Consider the following 23712-nt stretch of genomic DNA (forward strand, 5'->3'; position numbering starts at 1 on the left):
AAACAGGACAGAAGACAACAGGGGAAAGAGCGAGATGCATTAGGTATAAATGGGTGACAGACAAATGGTCCCTGTCAGTGGGAGAAAATGATAGTTTGGGATTCAGGGCCAGTGTTTGGAACCAGAGACGTAACCAAGGAGCAGGAGGCGAGCCTTAAAAAGCCAGGAGGCAGAATCGGTGGCGCTTGAGGGACCGTGCCAACATGAAGAGAGCCACAGCTCCTGCCAATAAAGCCATTTGAATCTGGGAGGACGAATGAAGTTGGGGGGGGGGGGGGTACTGTCGGGGAGAGTCACTTTCCAGCCCTAACCTTGTCCTCATTCGGCAGCGCGGTCGCTGCGGGTAGCCTTCCAGGCAGCCGATGCGATAAACAAAAATACCACATCGCACGGCATGCCGAGGACGGGCGTGACACCCGGCCCGCACCACCCTCAGCGTCGGGGAGCCCCCGCTCCACTGAACCAGCACCCAGCCATCCCAGGGCACCGCCTCCACCCCCCCATTTGAACAGGGCTGGCTCAGCTGACCCGAAATACACCGGATCACCCTGGACAAAACGGACATGACAAGAAATATAAAGGGATGTTGGCTGTCCGGTGGGGGTCGCGGCGCATAAGAGAAAATGCGCTTTCAGCACAGCAGACAGGGGCTTCAATAACTCAAGCGAAAGATGCGCAGATTAATTTGGAGGTGAAACTGCACAGTTCAGTAATCATCTTTATTGATGTTTTTTGTGGTTAAGAACAGGAGTTGAAATTAAACCTGGAGTAAGGGTCCCGTAGAAGTATGAGCCCATCCAATAGGCTCTTTAATTAACGTGTTAAACAATTGATTGTTTTAAAGGTCACATCTGGATTAATTTACCATCCCCAGAGTACCCTGTTTATGTCCAGATATCTACACTGATGAGGTATTACCATACTAGAGATCCATCTTCCATAGCTCACCCACTACAGGGTCCCAGGTACTACAATAGCTTGAATTACTGTTTGTAATTTTCCCCCTACTCATCTTCAATAAAACAAATCATTTGCTGTGTATTTTGAATAAAAGTATTAACCCCACCCTTTTCCTCCCAATCAGCCAGTGCGGAGGCCTGAATACTGGTACACGCTTCTTTCGGACTGCAGACGTAGCTGCATCTGATGTGATACCAGGCAACTTTGTGTTTCTACTGGGTCACGTACGTTAATTTGACTGGGGCACCACTGGGATGGCCCCACAAATCGAGCAGTTAACTGCCCATGACATCCACAGCTGTGCGTCGGCTAACACGCCTCCTTCTGCCACATATGGGCTGCATGTCCACTTACATTCAGCCATCAAGTGCAGAACACTCCCTGTTTTTTTCTGATGAAGCCACTCCTTCCTTGGTCATTTCCCCAGGCGCTTCCCCACTTGACGCCCGGCCTGTCAATCGTGACCTGATTGGTTTGCTGTCCTGTCCGTCATGCCCTGACGCTTAATCAAGAAGCAGCTGCTGATGGACCCACCCCCCAAAGGGTGCTGACAGCAGAACTAAGCGGAGGAAATGAACCACGGAGACATTTTAAGACTACTATCAAGCATTTAAGACAGACTAGAGGTGCCGTAGGGACTCACAACTTCAGGGCTGTGTGCCTCAATCCCACCAAAGGCGTGAGAGTGGACTCCGGCTGAGTTTCCTCCACAGTTCAAGGACATTAACTCTGGGTAATGGGCACCTGTAAATAACTCTTAGTGCGTAAGGGCCCAGCAACGCACTGGACCGACATCTTACATTTCTTGGGGCTCACTCAGGATCATGGTGCCATTATTGGCCCTGTTTTGGCACTCCCACCCCACCCTGCCCTGAGTGACTCCGGGGGCCCACGTGACATGAGAGCGGAGAGATTGCCCTGGATGACTCCATCTGCCTTGCTAATCAAGGCCCCGGGAAATATTTTATATCCATGTAGAGTTTGCACAGCATGCTAGTGCTCTCAAGGTATATTGACTTAACATAGCTCATCTTTGGGGGCGTGCCAATTAGTTAAGACATTCAAAAGTATATACTCCTATTTAAAAAATTACATAAGTGCAGCCAAATCCTGTTAGCTGGCCAACTGCCTCGAAGCTATACTCTTAATAACTGAATTAAGACAGTATAATCAAACAGATAAAATGGTCACATCTTATTATATGGAGCAGCTTAAATGAAAAAACGAGTCTCTGCGTTACAGAATAAAGACTGTTTTTCTGTTTAAGTAACGGCCTTGACATTTGAAGTGGAAGCCAGCCTGGTGAGCGGGGTGTGATTACTCGAAGGAGCCCCCTGAGGTGTCACGATGAGGCAGCCCGCAGCCCGCAGCTCGAGGACAGCAGGCAAGTGACCTGATCTAAATGAGAGAGCGCGTCAATAACGCGCCGGGGGGGTGGGGAATACGGCAAGCCCCCGTGCTGAACCACATGTACGAAGAGCATCTCTGCACCATCCCGGAGGAGCCGGCTGACCTCCGTCTGTCCACATCTGTTGTCAGGGGCTGTACTCCTGCCTCCGGATTTACAGCCAAGAGCGATCCGACTCGGGGTCACGGCTGCGGCGGTGGCCAGGTCACAGTGAGTGAGTCTTGCCATATAAAATGACTTTCAGGGACCAAAGTGAAATGGGAACAATTTTATTAAAAATTACAAGCCCTGTGCATCCAGACACACATTTCTCAGCTGTAGGACACCCACCTGAAAACCCCACCCCCCCCCCCCCCCACTCTCCAGGTCCTACTCTATGATGAACTCAATGGCGTGCTGGATGTCCTGTCCATCCACTACAGATACGGAGGGGTGCAGGAGGACCACAGAAGATGTCGTCCCCGGGAACGAGACCTCGGCCTGTGGCTGGCTCTGGGCAGAGGTGACGGGAGTGGAGGTCTGCAGCAGCACGATGGTGCGGACAGCGGCCTCGCCTTCACCCTGGCCGGCCGTGCCCTTGGCGGCGGCGGCGTCTCCGTGCACTTTGCTGTGCTTGTCCAGGTTGGAGCGTGAGCGGAAGGTGCGTGGGCAGAGTGTGCAGGTATATGGCTTCTCGCCGCTGTGGGTGCGGGCATGCTCCGTCAGCCGCGCCGCCACCGAGAAGCTCTTCCCGCACAGCCAGCAGACAAATGGCCGCTCGCCGCTGTGGATCCGTTCGTGGTCCTGCAGGTGGGGCAGCTGGCGGAAGCGCTTCCTGCACTGGGAGCACTGAGGATGGGAAAGACAGGCGGGAAGAATGGCTAGCTAAGCATTCTTATCACACTACCCATGCTTCCACTGGATGTCAAAGTTTCAGAAAAACTTGTGGAGAATAAAGTCTTTAAAAACCCCAGAATTTTCTTTCCAGAGCCCCGGCACCACGTCACACTAGCTAAAGACACCCCCCGGAAAGCGGCATAATTACCTCATAGGGTCTCTCGCCGGTGTGGGTGCGCATGTGCAGCCGGAACGTGGAGGCGTAGGCAAAGCCCTTCCCGCAGTGCTCGCAGCGGAAAGGCCTGGGGGTGGCGTCGGGGCTCTTGAAGGCCAGCCGGCGGCAGTGGGCCAGCACGTGCTCCTCCAGGGCGGCGCTGGTGGCGAAGCGCCGTCGGCAGGGGCTGAGTGGGCAGCGCAGGGGTGTCTGGCCCGTGTGCGACAGCCGGTGCAGATCCAGGCCCTCCTGGGTGACGCAGCAGTGGCCGCACATGTCGCACTCCATCTGGCCCACGCTCCTGCCCCGGCCCTGGCCCCTGCCCCTGCCCCGCGCCCGATCATCCTCCCCGGAGCAGCGGCGCAAGTGCACATTGAGGACGGCCTGGCTCAGGAACTGGGCGGAGCAGTGGGGACATGTCTTGGGCTCCTTTTCTGAAAAGGCAAAAGCGGTGGGAGGGGGGGAGTTGTGAGGGCAGAGGGCACGACCCATGGAAAGCACGCTGGAGAGGCAGCTAATCAGACACCATGTCCGGCAGCCAGCTCCGGGATAAGGGTGGCAGATCACGCAAACTGACTGCGAATCGGGTGCAAGTGTGAAATAAATAAGGCACAAAATAAATAAAGAAGTATATATACATGCTGAGAAACAATGCTGTGTTGCTAGGGAACCTGATATCACACATTTTCCGCAAAGGCAGCTCAGAGGCACTGTAAATTAATCGGAAAAAACATAATAAATGTGTTTTTAAGCAACAGTGCATCTTCCACACTAAAATCAAAAATTTACCTTCACCAGAAGTAGGAATTAATTCTAAAGCATGTAAGATGTAGTGTTTCTCAGTATGCATGGAAGAAACATCAGGTGTGTATACATATCCTGTGGCACAGACCAAAGGACGCATAGATACTGTATATACTGTAGCTTATACATTAGGGCTACAGCTATACGGACTTCCCAGTGTCCGTTCAGACGTCTATTTTTGTCAAACGATATGTAACGATCAGAAGCAAACCGGAGCTGGGTTGCTAGGGAACCTGATGCCACATTCATAGAGTCACGCTAATGGAAAGCTCATCGTTACTCGGGATGCGCCCGCCATCAGATTGCGTTCTTGCACTTTGATATGGAAGTGAGAAAAAGGAATAATTTAGTAGTTTTTTAGGAAAGTTCTGCTCTTGAAGTGAGGGGAGCTTTTATTTTTTATTTTTTGGACACTGAAAATGCTTTAAGAAGACATGGCATGGTGATTTACATTTGTATTTGCAGCATAATTATTTTGTGTTAACATCCATCCATCCATCCCTGTTCCATAACTGTGTAGCCAGTGCTGGGTCAGAGTGAGCCTGAGGCTGGATCCAGGCAGCATGGGGCACCAGGCGTGGGACACGAGTCCATCACAAGGGACACACTCACTCACACAATCACACTATGGGCTAATTAAAGACAGGATTGGAAACTCCCATGTCAGCACCTGCTGATAACAGGTATAGCACAGTCCATCAGGTCCGCAGTACTAACACAGTCCATCAGGTCCGCAGTACTACCCAGTCATTCAGTCACAGCTGAGACTTCTCAGATTCCAAAGGTACTACATCTTTAAAACGATTATTGAACACATTAAAGTCATAACTGCAATGCATTTAAGGTGTTTACCACTCTTTTAAAGCATTTGTCCCCAGAAGTCCTGTGCTCTTCACACAGAAAAAAAATACCCAGCACCAAAGGGTGACTGTTTTAACAGGATTAGGCAAAGGGATTATTCTTTATGCGGCTGACTTAATACCCAGAGTCGGAGTGTGTGAGGCGAATTCCTGCAGAGAAAAACCCCACGTTCCCGTTTACGCTCGGGATCCTTAGCGCTGCTGGGGAAGAGGAGAGGAGAGCGGAATGGTGGGGAAGGCGTACCTTGGTGTGTGAGCGAGTGCAAATCCAGGTGTTTTTTACGCTTGAACGACTGGCCACAGGTTGAGCAGTTGAACTGGTTACCAGCATGCTGGAGCCTGCAGGGGTAGAGAACGGAGACAGATAACAGACACATATCCTAACTATGGACACTTTTCCACTGCACCTTCTTGTGTTGATGTTCCACTAGCAGGAAAACAAAGCACCACAGAATGACATCACAACACAAGGGGGGGGGGGGGGGTATTCTGTACCAAGTATATTAGAGGGCTGGGCAATGTGCGATATTGATACCAACACATGCAATTCTCACACAGCAAAGACTGCGACAGTCCGATGGGTTGAATGGCTTTTTCCATACTGACCGGACATTATAGCATGAGGGGGGTTTAAGTTTCACCAAAGCATCTTAGGAAACAAAACATAAAGTTTACAATTTTAATGATTGTCCCTTTTCAAGATTACAATGTTAATTTTGGCAAGAATTTTTAATTTAGTTTTAGTCTTACTCACTTACTGGAAATTGGTAGTTGGATTAAAGTCCCAAGTTAGTCATTGTTTTTGTTTTGTTTTAGTTAAGATTTAGAGTGTGCAACTAAGGTTTAATGTTAGTCTACTTTTAATCATTTTAAGTCATCATTTTCTCAGACAGGTTCACGATACTGAAATTGATTTTGCTGAAGGATATTTCTCCTGGCTGTATAAATTCCCTTGAGAAGCAAACATACCCTATGATGATGAGTTATCTAGGCTGAGAATGCGTTACTGACTTACCAAACTTCTTTCATATATTAAAATGAACGCCTAAAGTTTGTTAGAAAAAGCGCAATAGAATCATATTTACTTTACAGGCCGTATTTTTTCTGCCTACATCAAAAACACATACTTATATTTTTCCCTGTTTCATTTTTGTTATTAGGGCATTAAAACACCCATCAAATTTAACTGTATGGCCATATTATTCGGTAATAATATTTATTAGGGCATCTAAACACCTATCAAACACCCATTTAACCATGTGCAAAACCTTCACAATTTACAATAGCCCTTCTTCAAAAACAGAAAATACATAATACATAATTCATGAAACAACAAAAAGGGGACATTAGTGTGGCATTTAAGACTAAGCATTAAGCTTGTGTCTGTCCTGTTTGCTAGACAGAGCTTACTTATCTCGCTTTAATTTCAGGAAGATACTTCTCGCCAAGATGCACCCTTGCACATGTGTGTGTGTCCCTCAACACTAAGATCAGTTCCTAAAGAAACTCAACTTTATACACCTTTCTAAATTACTCACTCGGGTTTCGCCTCACCCCGTGTCTTACGCTCTCCTTGGCTGTGGCTCATCGCCACACTCATTGCCAGTACCTTTCACACCTACAGGATTTGGAGTTGCCGACAGGTCGAGATATTTAGCCTGGTAGATATCTGGCGGCCGTCTGCAATGCTTCGGCGACTCTGTTGGGTCGCACTGTGAACAGTTCACAGAGAGTGATCGCACGCCGATTTGCCAGCACCGATTGCACACCGATTTACCTCAGATCTGGGACATTTTGTTAGCAATTTCCCAAAACTCTTGGCGAGCGAAAAATCGTGGCTAAAACAGCGTAGTGTGAACTTAGCATTAGTTATACTGGAACTGCCATTTGCTCAGACATGCACAAAGCGGGTAAAACAAATCATCCAATGAGAAAGATGCATGGAGACTGTGAAAACGGATAACAACCAATGCTTTGAGATGGCTACTGTGATCTAGGTTGTCTGCCAAAACAGAGCCAGGAATTTCGTCTCATCTTTACTCATCAGAGCATAACGAACTGAGATATTGCCGTAATTTCGTTGTAAACTATTTTTTCATTTACGTTGTTGTTACAATTTAGTCATGAAATAAAAGCTTGTCACCAAATCCTTACTGTCAAAATTTTCTTTGACAAAATTAACACTGCAAGATTATCAAGTATATGTTTAAAATCAGTGTAAAGTTTACCACCGCTGCTTTTGCATAAGCTCTGCATGCACTCTTCAACCAATCATAATCATTTTCACCTGTGCTGTTTAAATCATTTCTAGATAGCTCTATGAGAAATGTATTTACTTTGAACTCCTTTTTTGATATCCCAATATTCACTGCAACAAAATCACATCACTAGATTTTTAAATTTTCCAGCCCTGGTATATTGTAGCAAACTTTTTTATTTCTTGTCATGTCATCCTGATCTTGTTAAATCTGTTCTTCCAACCAGATTGCAATTAAAGCTTGGGTCTCCATTTGTCCACGCAACCATTATTATTACTCTTTTTGTAACCGCGCCCCCACTGGAGTGCACGTATGCTGTGACTGGGTTAACCGCGCCCCCACTGGAGTGCACGTATGCTGTGACTGGGGTTAACCGCGCCCCCACTGGAGTGCACGTATGCTGTGACGGGGTTAACCGCGCCCCCACTGGAGTGCACGTATGCTGTGACGGGGTTAACCGCGCCCCCACTGGAGTGCACGTATGAGGTGACGGGGTTAACCGCGCCCCCACTGGAGTGCACGTATGCTGTGACGGGGTTAACCGCGCCCCCACTCGAGTGCACGTATGCTGTGACTGGGGTTAACCGCGCCCCCACTGGAGTGCACGTATGCCGTGACGGGGTTAACCGCACCCCCACTGGAGTGCACGTATGCCGTGACTGGGGTTAACCGCGCCCCCACTGGAGTGCACGTATGCCGTGACGGGGTTAACCGCGCCCCCACTGGAGTGCACGTATGCCGTGACGGGGTTAACCGCGCCCCCACTGGAGTGCACGTATGCCGTGACGGGGTTAACCGCGCCCCCACTGGAGTGCACGTATGCCGTGACGGGGTTAACCGCGCCCCCACTGGAGTGCACGTATGCCGTGACGGGGTTAACCGCGCCCCCACTGGAGTGCACGTATGCCGTGACGGGGTTAACCGCGCCCCCACTGGAGTGCACGTATGCCGTGACGGGGTTAACCGCGCCCCCACTGGAGTGCACGTATGCCGTGACGGGGTTAACCGCGCCCCCACTGGAGTGCACGTATGCCGTGACGGGGTTAACCGCGCCCCCACTGGAGTGCACGTATGCCGTGACGGGGTTAACCGCGCCCCCACTGGAGTGCACGTATGCCGTGACGGGGTTAACCGCGTCCCCACTGGAGTGCACGTATGCTGTGACGCGGTTAACCCCAGTCACAGCATACGTGCACTCGAGTGGGGGCGCGGTTAACCCCGTCACAGCATACGTGCACTCGACTGGGGGCGCGGTTAACCCCGTCACAGCATACGTGCACTCCAGTGGGGGCGCGGTTAACCCCGTCACAGCATACGTGCACTCCAGTGGGGGCGCGGTTAACCCCGTCACAGCATACGTGCACTCCAGTGAGGGCGCGGTTAACCCCGTTCATGAAATTTGTATAACCACATCGGACAGTACAATAGCTATATGAACTGCACATGGACACTTGTTAAAGTGTAAACAAAAAGTAATTTTAGAGGTTGGCTATTATTAATGGATAGGATCGATTGTGGACTGTGTGTAGCTGAACCTGTGTATGAAAAGAAGAGCTGCAATAAGTGATTGTATTTAAGTAGCTCACTCACAAAGCATGGTATTATTTTTTAAGTGCCAGTGCAAGAATTGCAAGTTATCATATCAGATCAATTTTAACTTAGCAATTAGCAGATGGTAGGGAAGTCCTTACCATAATCTTTAAGCTAGAATAAAATGCTTAGATAAGACAACCTCAAAATGAGCTACTTCACAAGCTTGGCTTTACTACCTTCTATTTATATACACTGCTCAAAAAAATTAAAGGAACACTTTTTAATTAGAGTATAGCATCGAGTCAATTTAACTTCTGGGATATTGATCTAGTCCGTTAAGTAGCAATGGAGGTTGTTAATCGGTTGCAGCTGCTTTGGTGTTAAAGAAGTTAACAACAGGCGCACTAGAGGGGCAACAATGAGACGACCCCCAAAACAGGAATGGTTTAACAGGTGGAGGCCACTGACATTTTTCCCTCCTCATCTTTTCTGACAGTTTTTTTCACTAATTTTGCATTTGGCTACAGTCAGTGTCACTACTGGTAGCATGAGGTGATACCTGGACCCTACAGAGGTTGCACAGGTAGTCCAACTCCTCCAGGATGGTGCATCAATATGTGCCATTGCCAGAAGGTTTGCTGTGTCTCCCAGCCCAGTCTCAAGGCCATGGAGGACATTCCAGGAGACAGGCAGTTACTCTAGGAGAGATGGACAGGGCCGTAGAAGGTCCTTAACCCATAAGTTGGACCAGTATCTGCTTCTTTGTGCAAGGAGGAACAGGAGGAGCACTGCCAGAGCCCTACAGAATGACCTCCAGCAGGTCACTGGTGTGCATGTCTCTGAGCAAACAATCAGAAACAGGCTTCATGATGGTGGCCTGAGGGCCCGACGTCCTCTAGTGGGCCCTGTGCTCACTGCCCAGGACCGTGGAGCTCGATGGGCATTTGCCACAGAATACCACAATTGGCAGGTCCACCACTGGTGCCCTGTGCTTTTCACAGATGAGAGCAGGTTCACCCTGTGACAGAAGTGAAAGGGTCTGGAGAAGCCGCGGAGAACATTATGCTGCCTGTGACATTGTTCAGCAAGTTCGTTTCGTATCAGGATGAAATCCTTGGACCCATTGTCAGACCCTACGCTGGTGCAGTGGGTCCTGGGTTCCTCCTGGTGCACGACAATGCCCGGCCTCATGTGGCGAGAGTATGCAGGTAGTTCCTGGAGGATGAAGGAATGGATACCGTTGACTGGCCCCCATGCTCGCCTGACCTAAATCCAATGGAACACCTCTGGGACATTATGTTTCAGTCCATCCAACGCCACCAGGTTGCACCTCAGACTGTCCAGGAGCTCAGTGATGCCCTGGTTCAGATCTGGGAGGAGATCCCCCAGGACACCATCCGTCGTCTCATTAGGAGCAGCCCCGACATTATCAGGCATGCCTACAAGCACGTGGGGGCCATACAAACTACTGAGTACGATTTTGAGTTGCTGCAATGAAATTTCGGCAAAATGGACCAGCCTATCGGATAATTTTTTACTTTGATTTTTGGGGTGTCTTTGAATTCAGCCCTCTGTAGGTTTATCATTTTCATTTCCATCAAACAATGTGGCATCCTTTCGTTCCTAACACAATACCCAGTCCATATCAGTATAGATATACAGCATGATTTTTTCCCCCATTTAGATCTGATGTGTTTTCAAAGCGTTCCTTTAATTTTTTTGAGCAGTGTAGCTGTATACAATATTTTAAGGAAAACCAGTATATTTATAATAAAAAAAAAAAATGTAGACTACAATTTATTAGCTTGTTTGTTAAAATAATTGAGACCATGTGAGAGGTCACTTTCTTTCATCATATAACATTTTTATATTTGTGTTGTAGGGTACATTTTCATGTAATTTCAAATATATGTGCAGAACACTTAGACCAGCCAGTTTACATTTAAATATTTTGTTTAGATTTGCATTGTGTTCTTAACCTGTAGCATAATTGCACTGTTATTGAAAAGCACTTGCAGATACCGTAGGCCTGTTCATTATAAATTAATCTGTCATGGTTTTTGTGGCATCTTGTATTGCTTTGACTTACAACTGAATTTTTCCCACTTCATAAAAATATTCAGATAAATATTATATATTGCCATTCAGCTGAAATATATTGAGATATGATCTTTTTTTGTCCATATCTTCTAGTCCTGACCTTAACCATGAGTAACCCAAAAAATACAAGACTTTTGGCATTTTTAGTTTTTTGATTGTATTCCATGTGTTAAAAAGTTAGACTCAACACATTGTGGGGAAATCAGGTCCTACAAAACTACAAAAACGCATGGACACACACACACACGCACACACACACACCCTCACACACACACACACCCTCAGGCCAGACTTATCCTCTCGGCCAGGTGTGTCAAACTCGTCCTAGAGGGCGGAGCCCTGCACATCTTTGGATTTCCCCTCACACACCTGATTCAACTTCTTGCAACTCCTTGTGCTAACTACCACACAGTTCTTGAGCCAAATCATTTGTGGTGGAAATGGGAAACAACTAAGATATGCAGGGCTGCGGCCCCCCAAGACTGGAGTTTGACACCCCTGCTCGAGGCCAACACTCGCAAATCATGTGCCATAATTTGTCTTTGAAACGATAACAAATCACTGTTGCATAATCATCAGGAAAGACAGTGCCCACAGAAAGGGCCACACTTCTGAGACAGAAGGACGATTGCAGCCTCGAACACCAGAAAGGACCCGCGCCGAGGACACCATAAAGGATCAGTTAAAAATAAAACGATAACACCGCCGGTTTGGCTGAGAGCAGCAGATTTCAAGGGAAAATTAGTGGTTGAGAGCAGCGCAGGATAGTCAACAAACAAGCCCGCGAGGCTGGCAAGCCGACAATTACGGAGGGGCTGACATTTATGGCAGGATATGCAAACATTTATTTTCTGAGCGGAGAGGCCGCATCACGCCAGTGTTTCATTATCATCCGCCAAGGAGGAAGCTTGGGCACGAGGCGCTCCCACAGTTTAATTACACACTTTCAATAGTACCCCAGCAAAGCCATTACTGTTTCCACCAGGCAGTTGTTAGGAGCTGGCCAGCACGTCTTCCCCCTTCCTCCAGCCGAGCCTCATGGCTTCCTGCCCGCACACGCTTACTTCTCTGGGGTCCTTTCCATTCCCATGTGGAGCACTGCGGCCCTTCTCTGGCTGACGTTCTTGCCTCGTCAGCTGAGGAGAACAATGCCCCCCCCCCCCCCCAAAAAAAAAAAAAACGCACGCGTGTTGCTCTCCCTCTTCGTCCTTTCCTTGGTCACAAGGAAAATGCTGACGCTTCCCCCCCGGGAGGGTCAGCCAAAGACCTACACCTCTCCCCTGCTATAGATGGAGCCCCTGACCATGAGAGGAACAGCGGCCCCCCACGGTCTCCCAGCACAGAAGAACGACTTACCGGCTCTAAAGATCCCCGAGATGGCTGTTTAAATTCTCCCAAGCCCTTGGCTTCGCTAACAGTGCTGATCGCAGCTTAGAATGTGTCAACACACCAGCCACCAAATGTACTTACACTGACCGTGGGGGCAGTGCACTCCTATCCTTCACTATGACTGTTAAACCAACCTTTTTAACACCTTACAGCCAGTGTGTGCATTTATTTCTGTTGATCACCATTTTGCTCTGTAAGCGTTTACTGCAAGCCCCTGACATAAATCCTCATACCCTCCCTATTCCATGACAAATGGACACTGGGTACTCTCCCCCTCCTGCCTCCCCACGGCAAGGGCAAACACATTACACTGTCTGGGCCTCAGTGTTAAAATGAGCCACCTCTGCCGTCATAGTCTGTTTCCGTCAAGAGAGATAATGACTCCGAAACCTACAAATCATCTGCATCGGAGTTCTCTCCACCGAAAGTATCCTCTGAGTTTTATGGACAGGGATCACATTATCAGTACCAGCTGCATGGGTACTCACAGGACAGTGCATACCAGTCCTACAGGTACTCATGGGACAGCAAGAAACACCCGTACAGATACTCAGGGGACAATGAGTACCAGCCACATGTGTATTCTAGGGACTGCAAGTACCAGCTGCATGGGTACTCAGGAGATAGTCAGTCGAAGCGACATAAGTACTCAGGGGACAGTGAGTACCACTAACACAGATAACACAGAAACTGTGTACTGGCCACATGGGTACTCACAGGACATCAACTACCAGCTGCGCAGGTATTCATGGGTCAGTTACTACCAGCAGCACGAGTACTCACTGTCAGTACCAGCAGCTCAGATAAATTGCTCACTTACTTGCATTTATTGGGGAACAAATTATACCCATTATATTAATTTTTTGAAGCACAGTTTTTAAATACTTCTGATTTTAATAAAATGGAAAAAGAGTGGACTTTTAAAAAAAAATGTTGAAACACTGAATTTCATTTCCTTTGAAAAAATCTGGATCCCCATTATTAATTTTAAATAATTCATCCATCCATCTTCCAACCCCTTTTCCTGAGCAGGGTCATGGGGGCCTGGAGCCCATCCCAGGCAGCACATGACATAAGGTTGGTGTAGACCCTAGATGGAATGCCTGTATATCAGACACGCGCTCACTACGGGCAATTTAGAGATGCCAATCAGGAAAGTAGGATTCAAACACCCAATCATGGAGGTACAAGGCAACAGTACTACCCACTGAGCCACTGTGCCACACTGAATTTGGAATTACTCCAACTTAATTATGAGAGCAGAAAGCAAGTTATATAAAGAGAGAGCGAGTGTGTGTATGCTGTTTGTCAATATCTGATTACTGGGGGTGAACAATGACAATCACCCCTGACTGTTTTCTGCATTTCCCTTGGCTGTGATTGGTTCCTGGGGGAAAGGGCCCTTCAAGATGGCTGAGACACCCACCACGTTCAGCTGCTGTCCGAAAGCTCAGCCTGTCAGCCTACAAATGGAGGGCCAGGCTGGCCCAGCACACGTCTGCATCCTTCCCTTAATGTCAGCCCCCCACCCCATACAATCCTGGGAAACCGAGACAATCCGCTAATTGCTATACACGAGCCACTAAGCATGCATTACGGTGATCGCTAAGTACTAAAGCCAATGTGAGCCTGTAAATTTCCCAGAATCATCTATTCGAATAAACACGTTCATTAAAATACTTTTAGACGGGCGCTGACAGCGATCACTACAGTAATGCAATCATTTCAAAATCAATGGTGTCTTAATTACATAAAATACAAGCTGGTTACGCACAATAAATCCCCCCCCAGATGGACCAAGTTCTGCTCATGCCCGCTTCCTGGCGAAGATGGGCCCTCACCTGTGCCTCTGAAGCTGCGAGCGCGTCTGGAAGCTGGCCGCGCAGTCGGGGCAGGCGTGGGGACGCTGGGTGCTGCCATCCAGCTGGCCGTGGGCAGCCTGGTGCCGCTTGAGCGTGCTGGAATGCGAGAAGGACTTGCCGCAGACCTGGCAGCAGTGGGGCCTGGTGCCCAGGTGGGTGCGGCTGTGCCGCATCAGGTTGCTGGGGCAGGAGAAGGCCTTCCCGCACACCTCGCAGCTAAACAGCTTCTTGCCCGTGTGGCTGAAGACATGGGCGCGGAGCAGGCAGCGGCGTGTGAACGTCAGCTCGCAGTAGGGGCAGGCGTGGGGCAGCGGCGTGCGTGACCAGTCCCGGTACAGCTCAGCCGGCGTGGCCAGACCGCCCGGCGATGGCTCTGACGGCGGCTCGGCTCTCGGTGGCTGGCTGGAGCTCCCTGTGACGTCGCTGGTCCTGTCCGCCTCCTCTGCCCCATCCTCTGCAGAGACCGTGGACAGCATTGGCTTTTAGAATCATGGGGACGCCGAGCACGACGCAGGTGCACATGAAACTCCACAAGGCCTCACCTCTTCGCCTCTTCTGCAGCCGTACCCCGTCAAAAAGCACTACGGAAGCCCCTCTGGATGGGTTCTGGTGGGTGCCCGTCCCCGGGGCCCCCGCAGGGCCCTTGGTGATGCCACGGTGCTGCCTTCGGTGATATAGGAAGAGGGTGGTGTTGGTGAAGCCCTCGCCACACTCGGGGCAGCGGTGCAGCACCTCCCCCAGGGCGTGCTGCGTCTTGCGGTGCTGCACCAGCTCCGGCTCCGTGCTGACGGCCAAGCCGCAGGTCACGCAGAGGAAGCTGGGGCTCACTGTCGTGGCCGGACCACTCGCATCTGGACCGAGATGTTCCATATCGGCCTTGGCAGTCAGGGTGGCGCTCGGTTCTGAAACCTTTCGGGCTTCTGCTGCCTCCAGTGTGGCATCTTGACACCCATCTCCCCTCTCTGGTAGAGAATCAGCAGAACCTGGTGCATTTATGCTCCACTGTCCAGCCCCCTCATGCCCCTGTTCAGTCTCTACCTGCTCCTGTCCAGCCTCCTGTTCAGTCCACTCCTGCCCCTCCCCAATTATCTCCTGCCCCTGTCCAGCCTCCACCTGCCCCTGTCCAGCCTCCACCTGCCCCTGTCCAGCCTCCACCTGCCCCTGTCCAGCCTCCACCTGCCCCTGTCCAGCCTCCTGTTCAGCCCCCTCTTGCCTCAGGACCTCCCCAGCTCCCTCCTGCCCTTGTTCAGATACCTCCTGCCCCAGTTCTACCCCAACACCCCCCTGCCCTTGTTCAGCTACCCCCTGCCCCAGTCCCACTCCAGCACCCTCTTGCCCCTGCTCAGATACCTCCTGCCCCAGTTCTACCCCAACACCCGCCTGCCCTTGTTCAGCTACCCCCTGCCCCAGTCCCACTCCAGCGCCCTCTTGTCCCTGCTCAGATACCTCCTGCCCAAGTTCTACCCCAACAACCCCCTGCCCTTGTTCAGCTACCCCCTGCCCCAGTCCCACTCCAGCGCCCTCTTGCCCCAGCTCAGGTACCTCCTGCCCCAGTTCCAGCCCAGTGCCCTCCTGACTCTCCTCCTCATGCTCCCTCTTTCTATGCTGCCTACGGTGGTAGAGGAATAGGGTGGTGTTAAGGAAACTCTCGCCACATACACTGCAGCGGTGAAGCGCCCCCTCCAGGCCATGATGTGTTTTACGGTGGGCCACCAGCTCTGGAACCAGCCTGAAGCCACACCCACAGTCCACACATAGCAGGCTCTGATTGGCCACTGCAATCGCACTGGCTTTTCCTCTCCTGCTTCCACGCTTCTTGGAGTTTGAGTTGCTGGTCTCACCGCCGTCCTGAGCATTCTGTGCATCAGTCAACTTCATCTCCAAAACAGACCAGCTGACATCGGGCCCAGTCTGCGCCTCGACCTGTTCAACCTCCTCCTGTTCTTCTAGGTCCATCGGGCCCAGATTCCCCGGCTCGCCCACCTGCAGATAAGAGTGATCCCGGCTGACTGCAGTTTCCCCGTCTCGGAGCTCTGTATACGATTCCACTGCAGCCTCGACCTGGGCCTCTTCTCCTGGCTCATCTGCCCCCGGCTCCCCCACCCCATGCCAGCCCTCAGTGAGCTGCCCGGGGGCCACCGCAGCCCCTTGGCACTCGTCCAGCTTGCGGTGCTGCTGCCACAGGAGGAGCGAGTCAAACAGACAGCCACAGTCACCACACTGGTACCGGATCTGCACATCGGACCCCAGGACACATTCCGTTTTCGGAACAGGATTTTGCTCTTGCGGGTCGGAGGAGTCCCTAGGTTGGTCTTGTCCTTCAGGACCGCAGGGGTTCACCAGGGTACAGCTGGCTGGTTCCTTTGCAAGGTTCTGTCCATATGGGATACAGAAGATAAGGGAGAGGTAGAGCACAAACAGCCATCCCTTTCCCACACTGAACAACTGACAACACTTAAGACAAAAAAAGGGCATAAATCATCCCAGAGCCAGTTCTTAATATGAATTTAACGTTACTCTGGGTGAAACTGGGACTGAGAGAACAGAATAAAATAATAAATAAATGAGAGAGTTCCAGAGACATCATTAATCTCGTTCACAGCAGGGACACGGCAGCACAGGGAGCAGAGTGCGACTATCACAAATGCAGTACCAGGCTGCGGGTCGGGCTCAGATTCTACACCGCAGACAGAGCTGTTTGCTAAACTCGCTCATGGCTTGTCATTACCATTAATGCTGAAATTGTTATTATTAAAGGACTTTCATAGTAATGGTTAAACATTTCTGAATTTCCAGATTATGACAGAAAATATGTAAGCTCTTTAAATCGTAATCTGAATGGTTTTATGAATTATTAGCCTGATTTAAATGACAATGAAAATGACTGAATCTCTGTTTAGCTACTACTATGCTACTAGATTTGACTGTGTTAAATATATGCAAAATTCAACAGTCCTTGAGAAAGCAACGTGAACACTCTACAAATTCTACATATTACTAGCTGTTCAAATCCATAAAATTAGTAAGTTAGTGGTAATATTATTCCCACTCACAAATCTAGATAGCACAGCAATGAGTGCATCACACATCCCAACTGAATGGATTGCAGGCTGCAAAGTGATGTGATGTGAGAAAGAGCCGAGACACTGGGGGCCATGGACTGGTGGACAGGCTCACAGGGAGCGAAGATGCGGGGGTGAGTCAACATTGGTCTGCTTTGAGAGTCATGCCACTGACATGACTCAGTGAGCCCATTTCAGAATTACCCTAACGGACAGCAATAAAATATGAAACAGGAAATAAAGGAATTCAGCCACGACACAGCAGCGCAAATCGAACGTCTCAAAGTACCATGGTTCCCTTTATCGACGATTCTGTTTTTGAATTGTCTTACAGATTCTCCGCGGTTTCTTAATGCCGCCAAACAACACCCCGAGGACCAGTCTCTAGTGAATCAGAGAACATGCTGCATAATCGATACGTAAAGCGCCTTAACCATTGGCTCAAAGGACAAATAAGAGCTTCCAGATGTCTAGTCAGTCATAATTGGAGTTTGAAATAAAGCTGAAATTTAAATTCAGAGTAAATGCCTCTTCAATTCCTACTTTCTGTAAACAGTTCATTTAAATGCAAACTCTTCTTGAACATCACATGGAAATTATGAGAATTAAGTTATGATATATGATAATTTGGTCAATGGTATGCAAATGGAGATAATTAAACAGCTGACGGGGACGAGGGCCAAAACATGCACGTGACCCAGGATTTTACGGCGCGTCGAGACGTGGCAGTGGGGTTTCCCTGTCAGGAAGCCAACGAGCAATCCATCAGGGTGGGAGTGATACATCACCCTGGAGCTCAGACACCCCCGCCAAGCCCCCACCTGAACCACGCCGCAACTCAAGTAGCAGTCTGCATGTCAATCACAGCTCTGCACCGCTCTCCTCCTCCCCGCTAAGGATCTAAAGCCACGACCCAGCTGAGTTAGGGACACCGGCAGCTAAGTCCAGGAGTTCCGTGGCATCCAAACCTGTGCCGGCTGACCACTTAACACTGGTGCAATGTTCCGCCTTGTTAGCTCGGACCCCTCAGCCACCTCACGGTCCTGCTTCCGCTCACCTCGTCCTGCAGCCCTGACATCCCCGTCTCGGCCGCCTCGGGATTGCAGGTGAGTTGGTGAGCGAGCACAGCCTCCAGGGAGTCGAACTCCTGGTAGCAGGGGAAGCACATGTACACAGAGGCGTCGTCCATCCCTGGCAGGAAGGAGAGCAAACATATTTGAGGGTACACCGGCTGCCAGACCCTGACATTTTGAAAAAGGCGGCCCGATTTCCCTCCGATGCTCCTCTGCCCCTTTGAAACATAAGAAGGCCAACATTTTGGCCGACATTAGCTGAATTCCTAGCTGACCTCCACATCAGCTGCCAGTGCCCTGATATCAAAGATGATTCTTAAACACACACATTCAGGTCAGGACAGCACAGCACACATTAAAGAAAATAATTAAAAAGGAGAACATTTCATCTGCCATATTTAATGCTTACAGTCACGAGGTGACCATGTGCCGACCCTTCCCGGTGACCGAATCTGCCTCTCTCAGGGCGTGTATGTCTCATTCAGCCGGAGAGCGCAGGCCACGCGGCAGGCGGAACACCGCAGCGCGTCATGTCTGCCCTGGGGGTGTGAAAAACCTCCTCTCCCCATCTCCCTCCCCGAGCAGTAAGTAACCGCCAAGCGACTGCGAGAGACGCTGGATGCTGTGCTAACAGATGGTCAGTTACAAAGTGTTGGCTGAAAAATCTGTTTTAATATGCTGGCACTTTAAGTTAAGTCTAACGCTAAGCTCCATGGCAACACCACCCATTGGATTAAGAAACAAGAAAAGTCATAGCTTAAAACATTAAAAGTCAAAGTTCACGTTCACATTTTGATTGGTGTTGTGACTATATTATACACTGTAGCCATCAGATCTGTCAAACTGTACGGCTACAGGCTTATTTATACTCCTGCATAGAATCTATGCTTTCAGGTACAACGTATCCATGTATCCATGTACCATACGTGGCTATGCTGTACCTGACAGCGTAGATTCTATGCAGAAGTAAAAATTAGCCTTAAAGGTAATTTACTTGCCTAATACTATCACCTCTTTCAACCACACTGAATATATAATTTTTAAATACACATAAATTAGATCTAAGTAAAGTATGTATGGCTCCTCTACACCATGACCCTGCACTGGATAAGCAGTTATGAATGTCTCCTGCATCAAATAGAGACACGCCTTCATGAGTGATTTTTTATTTTTTATAATATATCAATCACGTCACAATGCGATCTTGAGCTAGGGGTTCTGGTAGAGAAAACCTTTTTGAAATGCACACCGGGCAGAACAGGGCAGCTTTACATAACGTAGTCTGATGAATCACAGACACCCTTCAACAGATCAGCCATAAATAGCCACCGCTGCAGCGCACGAACGGACTTTGTCTTTCAGCTGGTTCACTGGAAGGTGAAAACAAAACGGTGACTTAACCGCCTCCTCGTTTGTACGCTGAAATACACTGAATTCCCAGGCATTACAGAGACTGTGACACGGCTGACTTTGGTCCCTTTTTTAATGTTAATCTCACAGATTATTACAAATTAGGCGCACGTGAACATGTGCTCCGGTCACCCCATATTTCCTGCATTGTTTAGACAGACAGGGAGAATGGGTGGGACCATTTTGCTCCAGGGCAGACCCGCCCACCCCCCATGACAGCTGGTCTCAGCCCTGGTTGCGCCAAGTCATAATGTGGGCAGATTCTACAGCTGTCTCTAAGCAGCCAATGGCCCCAGTAATGAGAGAGAGAAGGCTAAGATTATTCAATTTGCATAATAATTATTTCAATCAGTAAGGTGGCACGGCAGTTATCAGTACCGCCTCACACTTCCAGGGTTGTGAGTTTGATTCCCGCCCCTGCCACTGCACGAGCCGAGTTTTCATGCTCTTCCTGCACCCTGTGATAGACCAGCATCCCATCCAGAGTGTCCTCTGATTCATGCCCTGTGATTTCCAGGACCGTGACCCTGTACTGAATAAGCGGGTCTGTAAGACGGATGGATGCACTATCTGTCTCACTTTGGGGAGAAAAAGCATCAGCTAAATAAAAATACAAACGTATTTCAAATAAGCAAATGAGTGAGCAGATAAACCAGCAGACGCAGCAGCCTAGGACTGAAGACAGGGCCTGACAACTCCAATTCTCATAAACCGCAGATGCAGAGATTTTATTGCATTTCAAATTGCACTGGATTATACCGCAAACAGCCAGTAAAGTGCTGCAAAGAAATAACATGTAAAACACAAGGCAAATTGTACTGCAGACATTGGGAGTCTGTAGTCACTACAAATGCCCCCCCGTAGATTTTTTTAAAAGCTGAATCAATACTAGTGAACTTTGAAACTGGATCAGAGACACCCGAGGGAAGGTTAGGAGATTAAAGTCAATAGAGTGGAATATACCCTAAGTAGGTAGAGAGCATAAACTTTGCCACGAGTAAGAGAGGGTACTTGCTTGTAACTCAGGGGTATGCTAATTGAAAACGATCTGAAACATCCTTCAATCAATTAATCACCTGCAAGATAAAAAAAAATACCATTTAAAGAGTCATTTACTACTAAACATAATTTCACTAGTTACAGCTTCTGCAGCTCATATGTGACTGCTGTGAAAATGGGTGCCTTCTGTATACAAAAACTAAATTAATAAAAATTTGAAATGAAGGTTTAATGTTGTTAGAATGGTTTCACTTAGTTGAAAAAAATGAAAATTCTCGGCTACATAGATGCAGAACACTGCAGATGTTTTTTCTTGACATGCTGACCACAATAAGGAACTTGTACTAAATGTAATATTCAGCTGAATTTGGAAACCAGATTAAAACAGCTTTGTAGCCTATTTCTGAAGGATGCATGCAGCACAGGAGTGACCAGCAATATGGGAAGAGGCTAACGATGCGTGTACAGATGAATACGACATTTCTTCAGACCTACAGGAAGCATGGGGTTCGTCATCGGGATAAAAAAAATCTCCTTGAGCAATGGAGTGTTATCTCCATTGCCTGTCAAAAACATATTTCTAGTTTATGATGATGATGCATATCCATTTTAGGCGTGGCTTCATTCGCAGTCAGTCTGCAACTAATTAATGAAGACGCTTTATGACAAAATTTCTACTTCAAATAAATGTATAACTCTTAACTGCCGCTTTGTATCGAATATACAAAACCATACGTCATGAAGCAAATATGAATTTGTACTAGATTAGCGGACTGTTTTGATGAATTTTTTTGCTGGGTAACGGCTTAAACGGCTAGGAAACTGAAACCTAAACTTTCGACTTCATGCTACCAGATAGCTTAGATTACGTCTCTAGTTACTTGCCTAAGCATTTCATATGGGCTGATGAACTGATACCAAGTTACCAAATGAAGTAGTTTAGTTTGCATGACAGTTTCGAGGCTGACTGACGGACGGGACTAGTGGTTTATAGGAGGTAAGCCGGAGGACTGGGCTCAGGACAGCATCCGAGCGCCGCAGCAGCTACATGAGGAAAAGGGTGCCGTGATAGGCGGCTGGCAGTCCTCACACTCTTCCTCGGTGGTGTTATGGCGGCCCAGTAACAAACAAACCAAATGGGTGCCTCCTCTCCTTCGGCGGGGTAGCGACGCATCTGAGCCAGCTCTAGAAATAAGCGTGAATACTCCCCTCTAAATTCAAACTTCGAGCGACAAGTAAAAGCTTTTTTTGTCCGCGCACATTCAATTTTAAAATTAATTTACTCACCTAAAACTGCAGATATCCCAGTCCACAGAAAAAAAATTAGCAAGAACTTCCTCGCCCTCCAGTAACGATGCAGCTCATTGGTTGACCAAAGTTTAGCAAGCGCCAATGAAACGAAGGGAGGTTGCGTCATAATAATACGTAGACTGCGAATCCGCCATTTCTAACTGCAGCAAACGTGGTTCTTTGATTTTTGATTCAAGATTATGTTGCAGATTGTGACTTATTAACTAGTCATTGTGTTAATGCTAACATAATATTTGAGATGAAAAGTATTAATGCACAATGAATATTTCACAGGTAAATATGTATTAATTTCAACCTCCCACATTAGTCTCTAAGCTAGTTGTTATATATAAAGAATTGGGAACAAAAATAACGTTACAGCCTTCAATGTTATAACTTCGAATAAACCAGAAAATATATAACATGCTTATGATATATTCTTTGTTCTCCAGATAGAAGCTGATTTACTGAAATACATTAAACATTCGTAGAACAATATCTTGTCAGATGAATGAGGTAATGAGAATATGGTATGAAGCTCGGAAAGGAAATGGAAACTTGCCAAGCACTTCTGCTCCGTAATTTTGTTTCCTGATCCTAAAACACGGCTGGCATACTGGCTTTAAAAAACAGACTCAGTTATTTATGACTTGTTTTTTCATTACTAACCTAATAATGGATCTCTGACATTCACTTAAACTTAATGGCTTATATTTTTACTTCTAATAATTTGTAGTCTAGACCAATTGCCCCTTTTTATGTTATAGTAATGAGATCAAATTAAATCCCTTTCTACCAGTATATAGCTCTATAAAAATTGAATGTTGTTATCTGTCTGAACAAACCACACTCCACAATTTTTATTATTTTTTGGTAAATAAATTCTAAATTTTTAATTTCAGTAGGCATATTCACATTAAAAACAACAGGATTTCAGTGAGGTAATCCAGATTTTTAGAACAAGAACAAAAGGGGAATTGATATATTCATGGCAAAAATAAAGTCAATATCATTTACTGGACTAAACTGAAAGTACAACCTTACCTGATGAGGTGTATTACAGGAAACTGCCCCATGGGTAATTGCTTTGCAGCTTAACGCCATGCACATTTATTTTAGGGTTTGCTTAAACACAAGTGTACTTGTTGGTTAATAAAATGCAAGCAGCTCATAGTGAGATGGTGGAAAGTTCTGTTCCCTGCGTTTAGCTGATTCAGTGTATTCAGTTCAGTTGGGAGACTATATGCACACATCATTAATTTTGTTGTTCTTCCACATTGTTAGCACATAGCAGCTAAGCCTTGGATTGAGTTGCAGCTCAAGGATTCGTAAAAAGGTTATAAACCAGGTTTGAGGGCCCATGAGTGTTACATACACGTACATACATGCTCCATATAATTTTCAGGTAATTGTCCATACATTTTAAAGGTATTATGGGTCATTTATCAGTTTAAAAAGTATTAAAATGTAAATTTTCTTCTATGAAGTGATACAGTAATTATTCTTGCTTTGGTGCATATTTGTACAATGAAGGATATTAGCTGGAAAAGCATCAATGTTCCTGCAATGCAGTAAATTCACACCAGTGCATACTCAAGATTGTACTGTGAATGGATCAAATATAAAAACGGACCCAGACTGAAACAGAGCCATTCAGCTATATGTCAGCTATTC

At 47.7% G+C, this 23712-nt stretch overlaps 1 protein-coding gene across 3 annotated transcripts; it reads right to left on the reverse strand.

Annotated features, from left to right (window-relative positions):
• Positions 1-2621: 2621 nt before the first annotated feature.
• On the reverse strand, positions 2622-22126 carry znf574 (zinc finger protein 574). Of its 3 annotated transcripts, none has more exons than XM_023810034.2 (8): positions 22036-22126; positions 21839-21933; positions 18324-18457; positions 14747-16577; positions 14184-14658; positions 5307-5401; positions 3393-3832; positions 2622-3196 (listed from the first exon to the last, which is right to left on the reverse strand). In XM_023810034.2, exons 3-8 carry the CDS (start codon positions 18453-18455, stop codon positions 2738-2740), a joined length of 3432 nt encoding a protein of 1143 aa, XP_023665802.1. In that variant the 5' UTR covers positions 18456-18457; positions 21839-21933; positions 22036-22126; the 3' UTR covers positions 2622-2737. The 3 variants fall into 3 exon arrangements, with proteins under 3 accessions (XP_023665802.1, XP_072572481.1, XP_023665800.1); XM_072716380.1 differs by lacking the exon at positions 21839-21933 and adding an exon at positions 18749-20825 and having other exon boundaries at positions 22036-22105; XM_023810032.2 differs by lacking the exon at positions 21839-21933 and having other exon boundaries at positions 22036-22120.
• Positions 22127-23712: the final 1586 nt, after the last annotated feature.

Source organism: Paramormyrops kingsleyae, chromosome 9 (genome assembly GCF_048594095.1).
Source record: "Paramormyrops kingsleyae isolate MSU_618 chromosome 9, PKINGS_0.4, whole genome shotgun sequence".
Lineage (NCBI taxonomy): Eukaryota > Metazoa > Chordata > Actinopteri > Osteoglossiformes > Mormyridae > Paramormyrops > Paramormyrops kingsleyae.

Excerpts from the sequence above, each read along its gene's own strand:
- znf574 (XM_023810034.2), bottom strand. The coding sequence starts at position 18,455 with ATGGACGACGCCTCTGTGTACATGTGCTTCCCCTGCTACCAGGAGTTC. Across the intron at positions 16,578-18,323 it reads TGTCAGGGCTGCAGGACGAG|AACCTTGCAAAGGAACCAGC; the intron begins GTGAGCGGAAGC and ends CCATATGGACAG. Across the intron at positions 3,197-3,392 it reads CCGGCGAGAGACCCTATGAG|TGCTCCCAGTGCAGGAAGCG; the intron begins GTAATTATGCCG and ends TCCCATCCTCAG.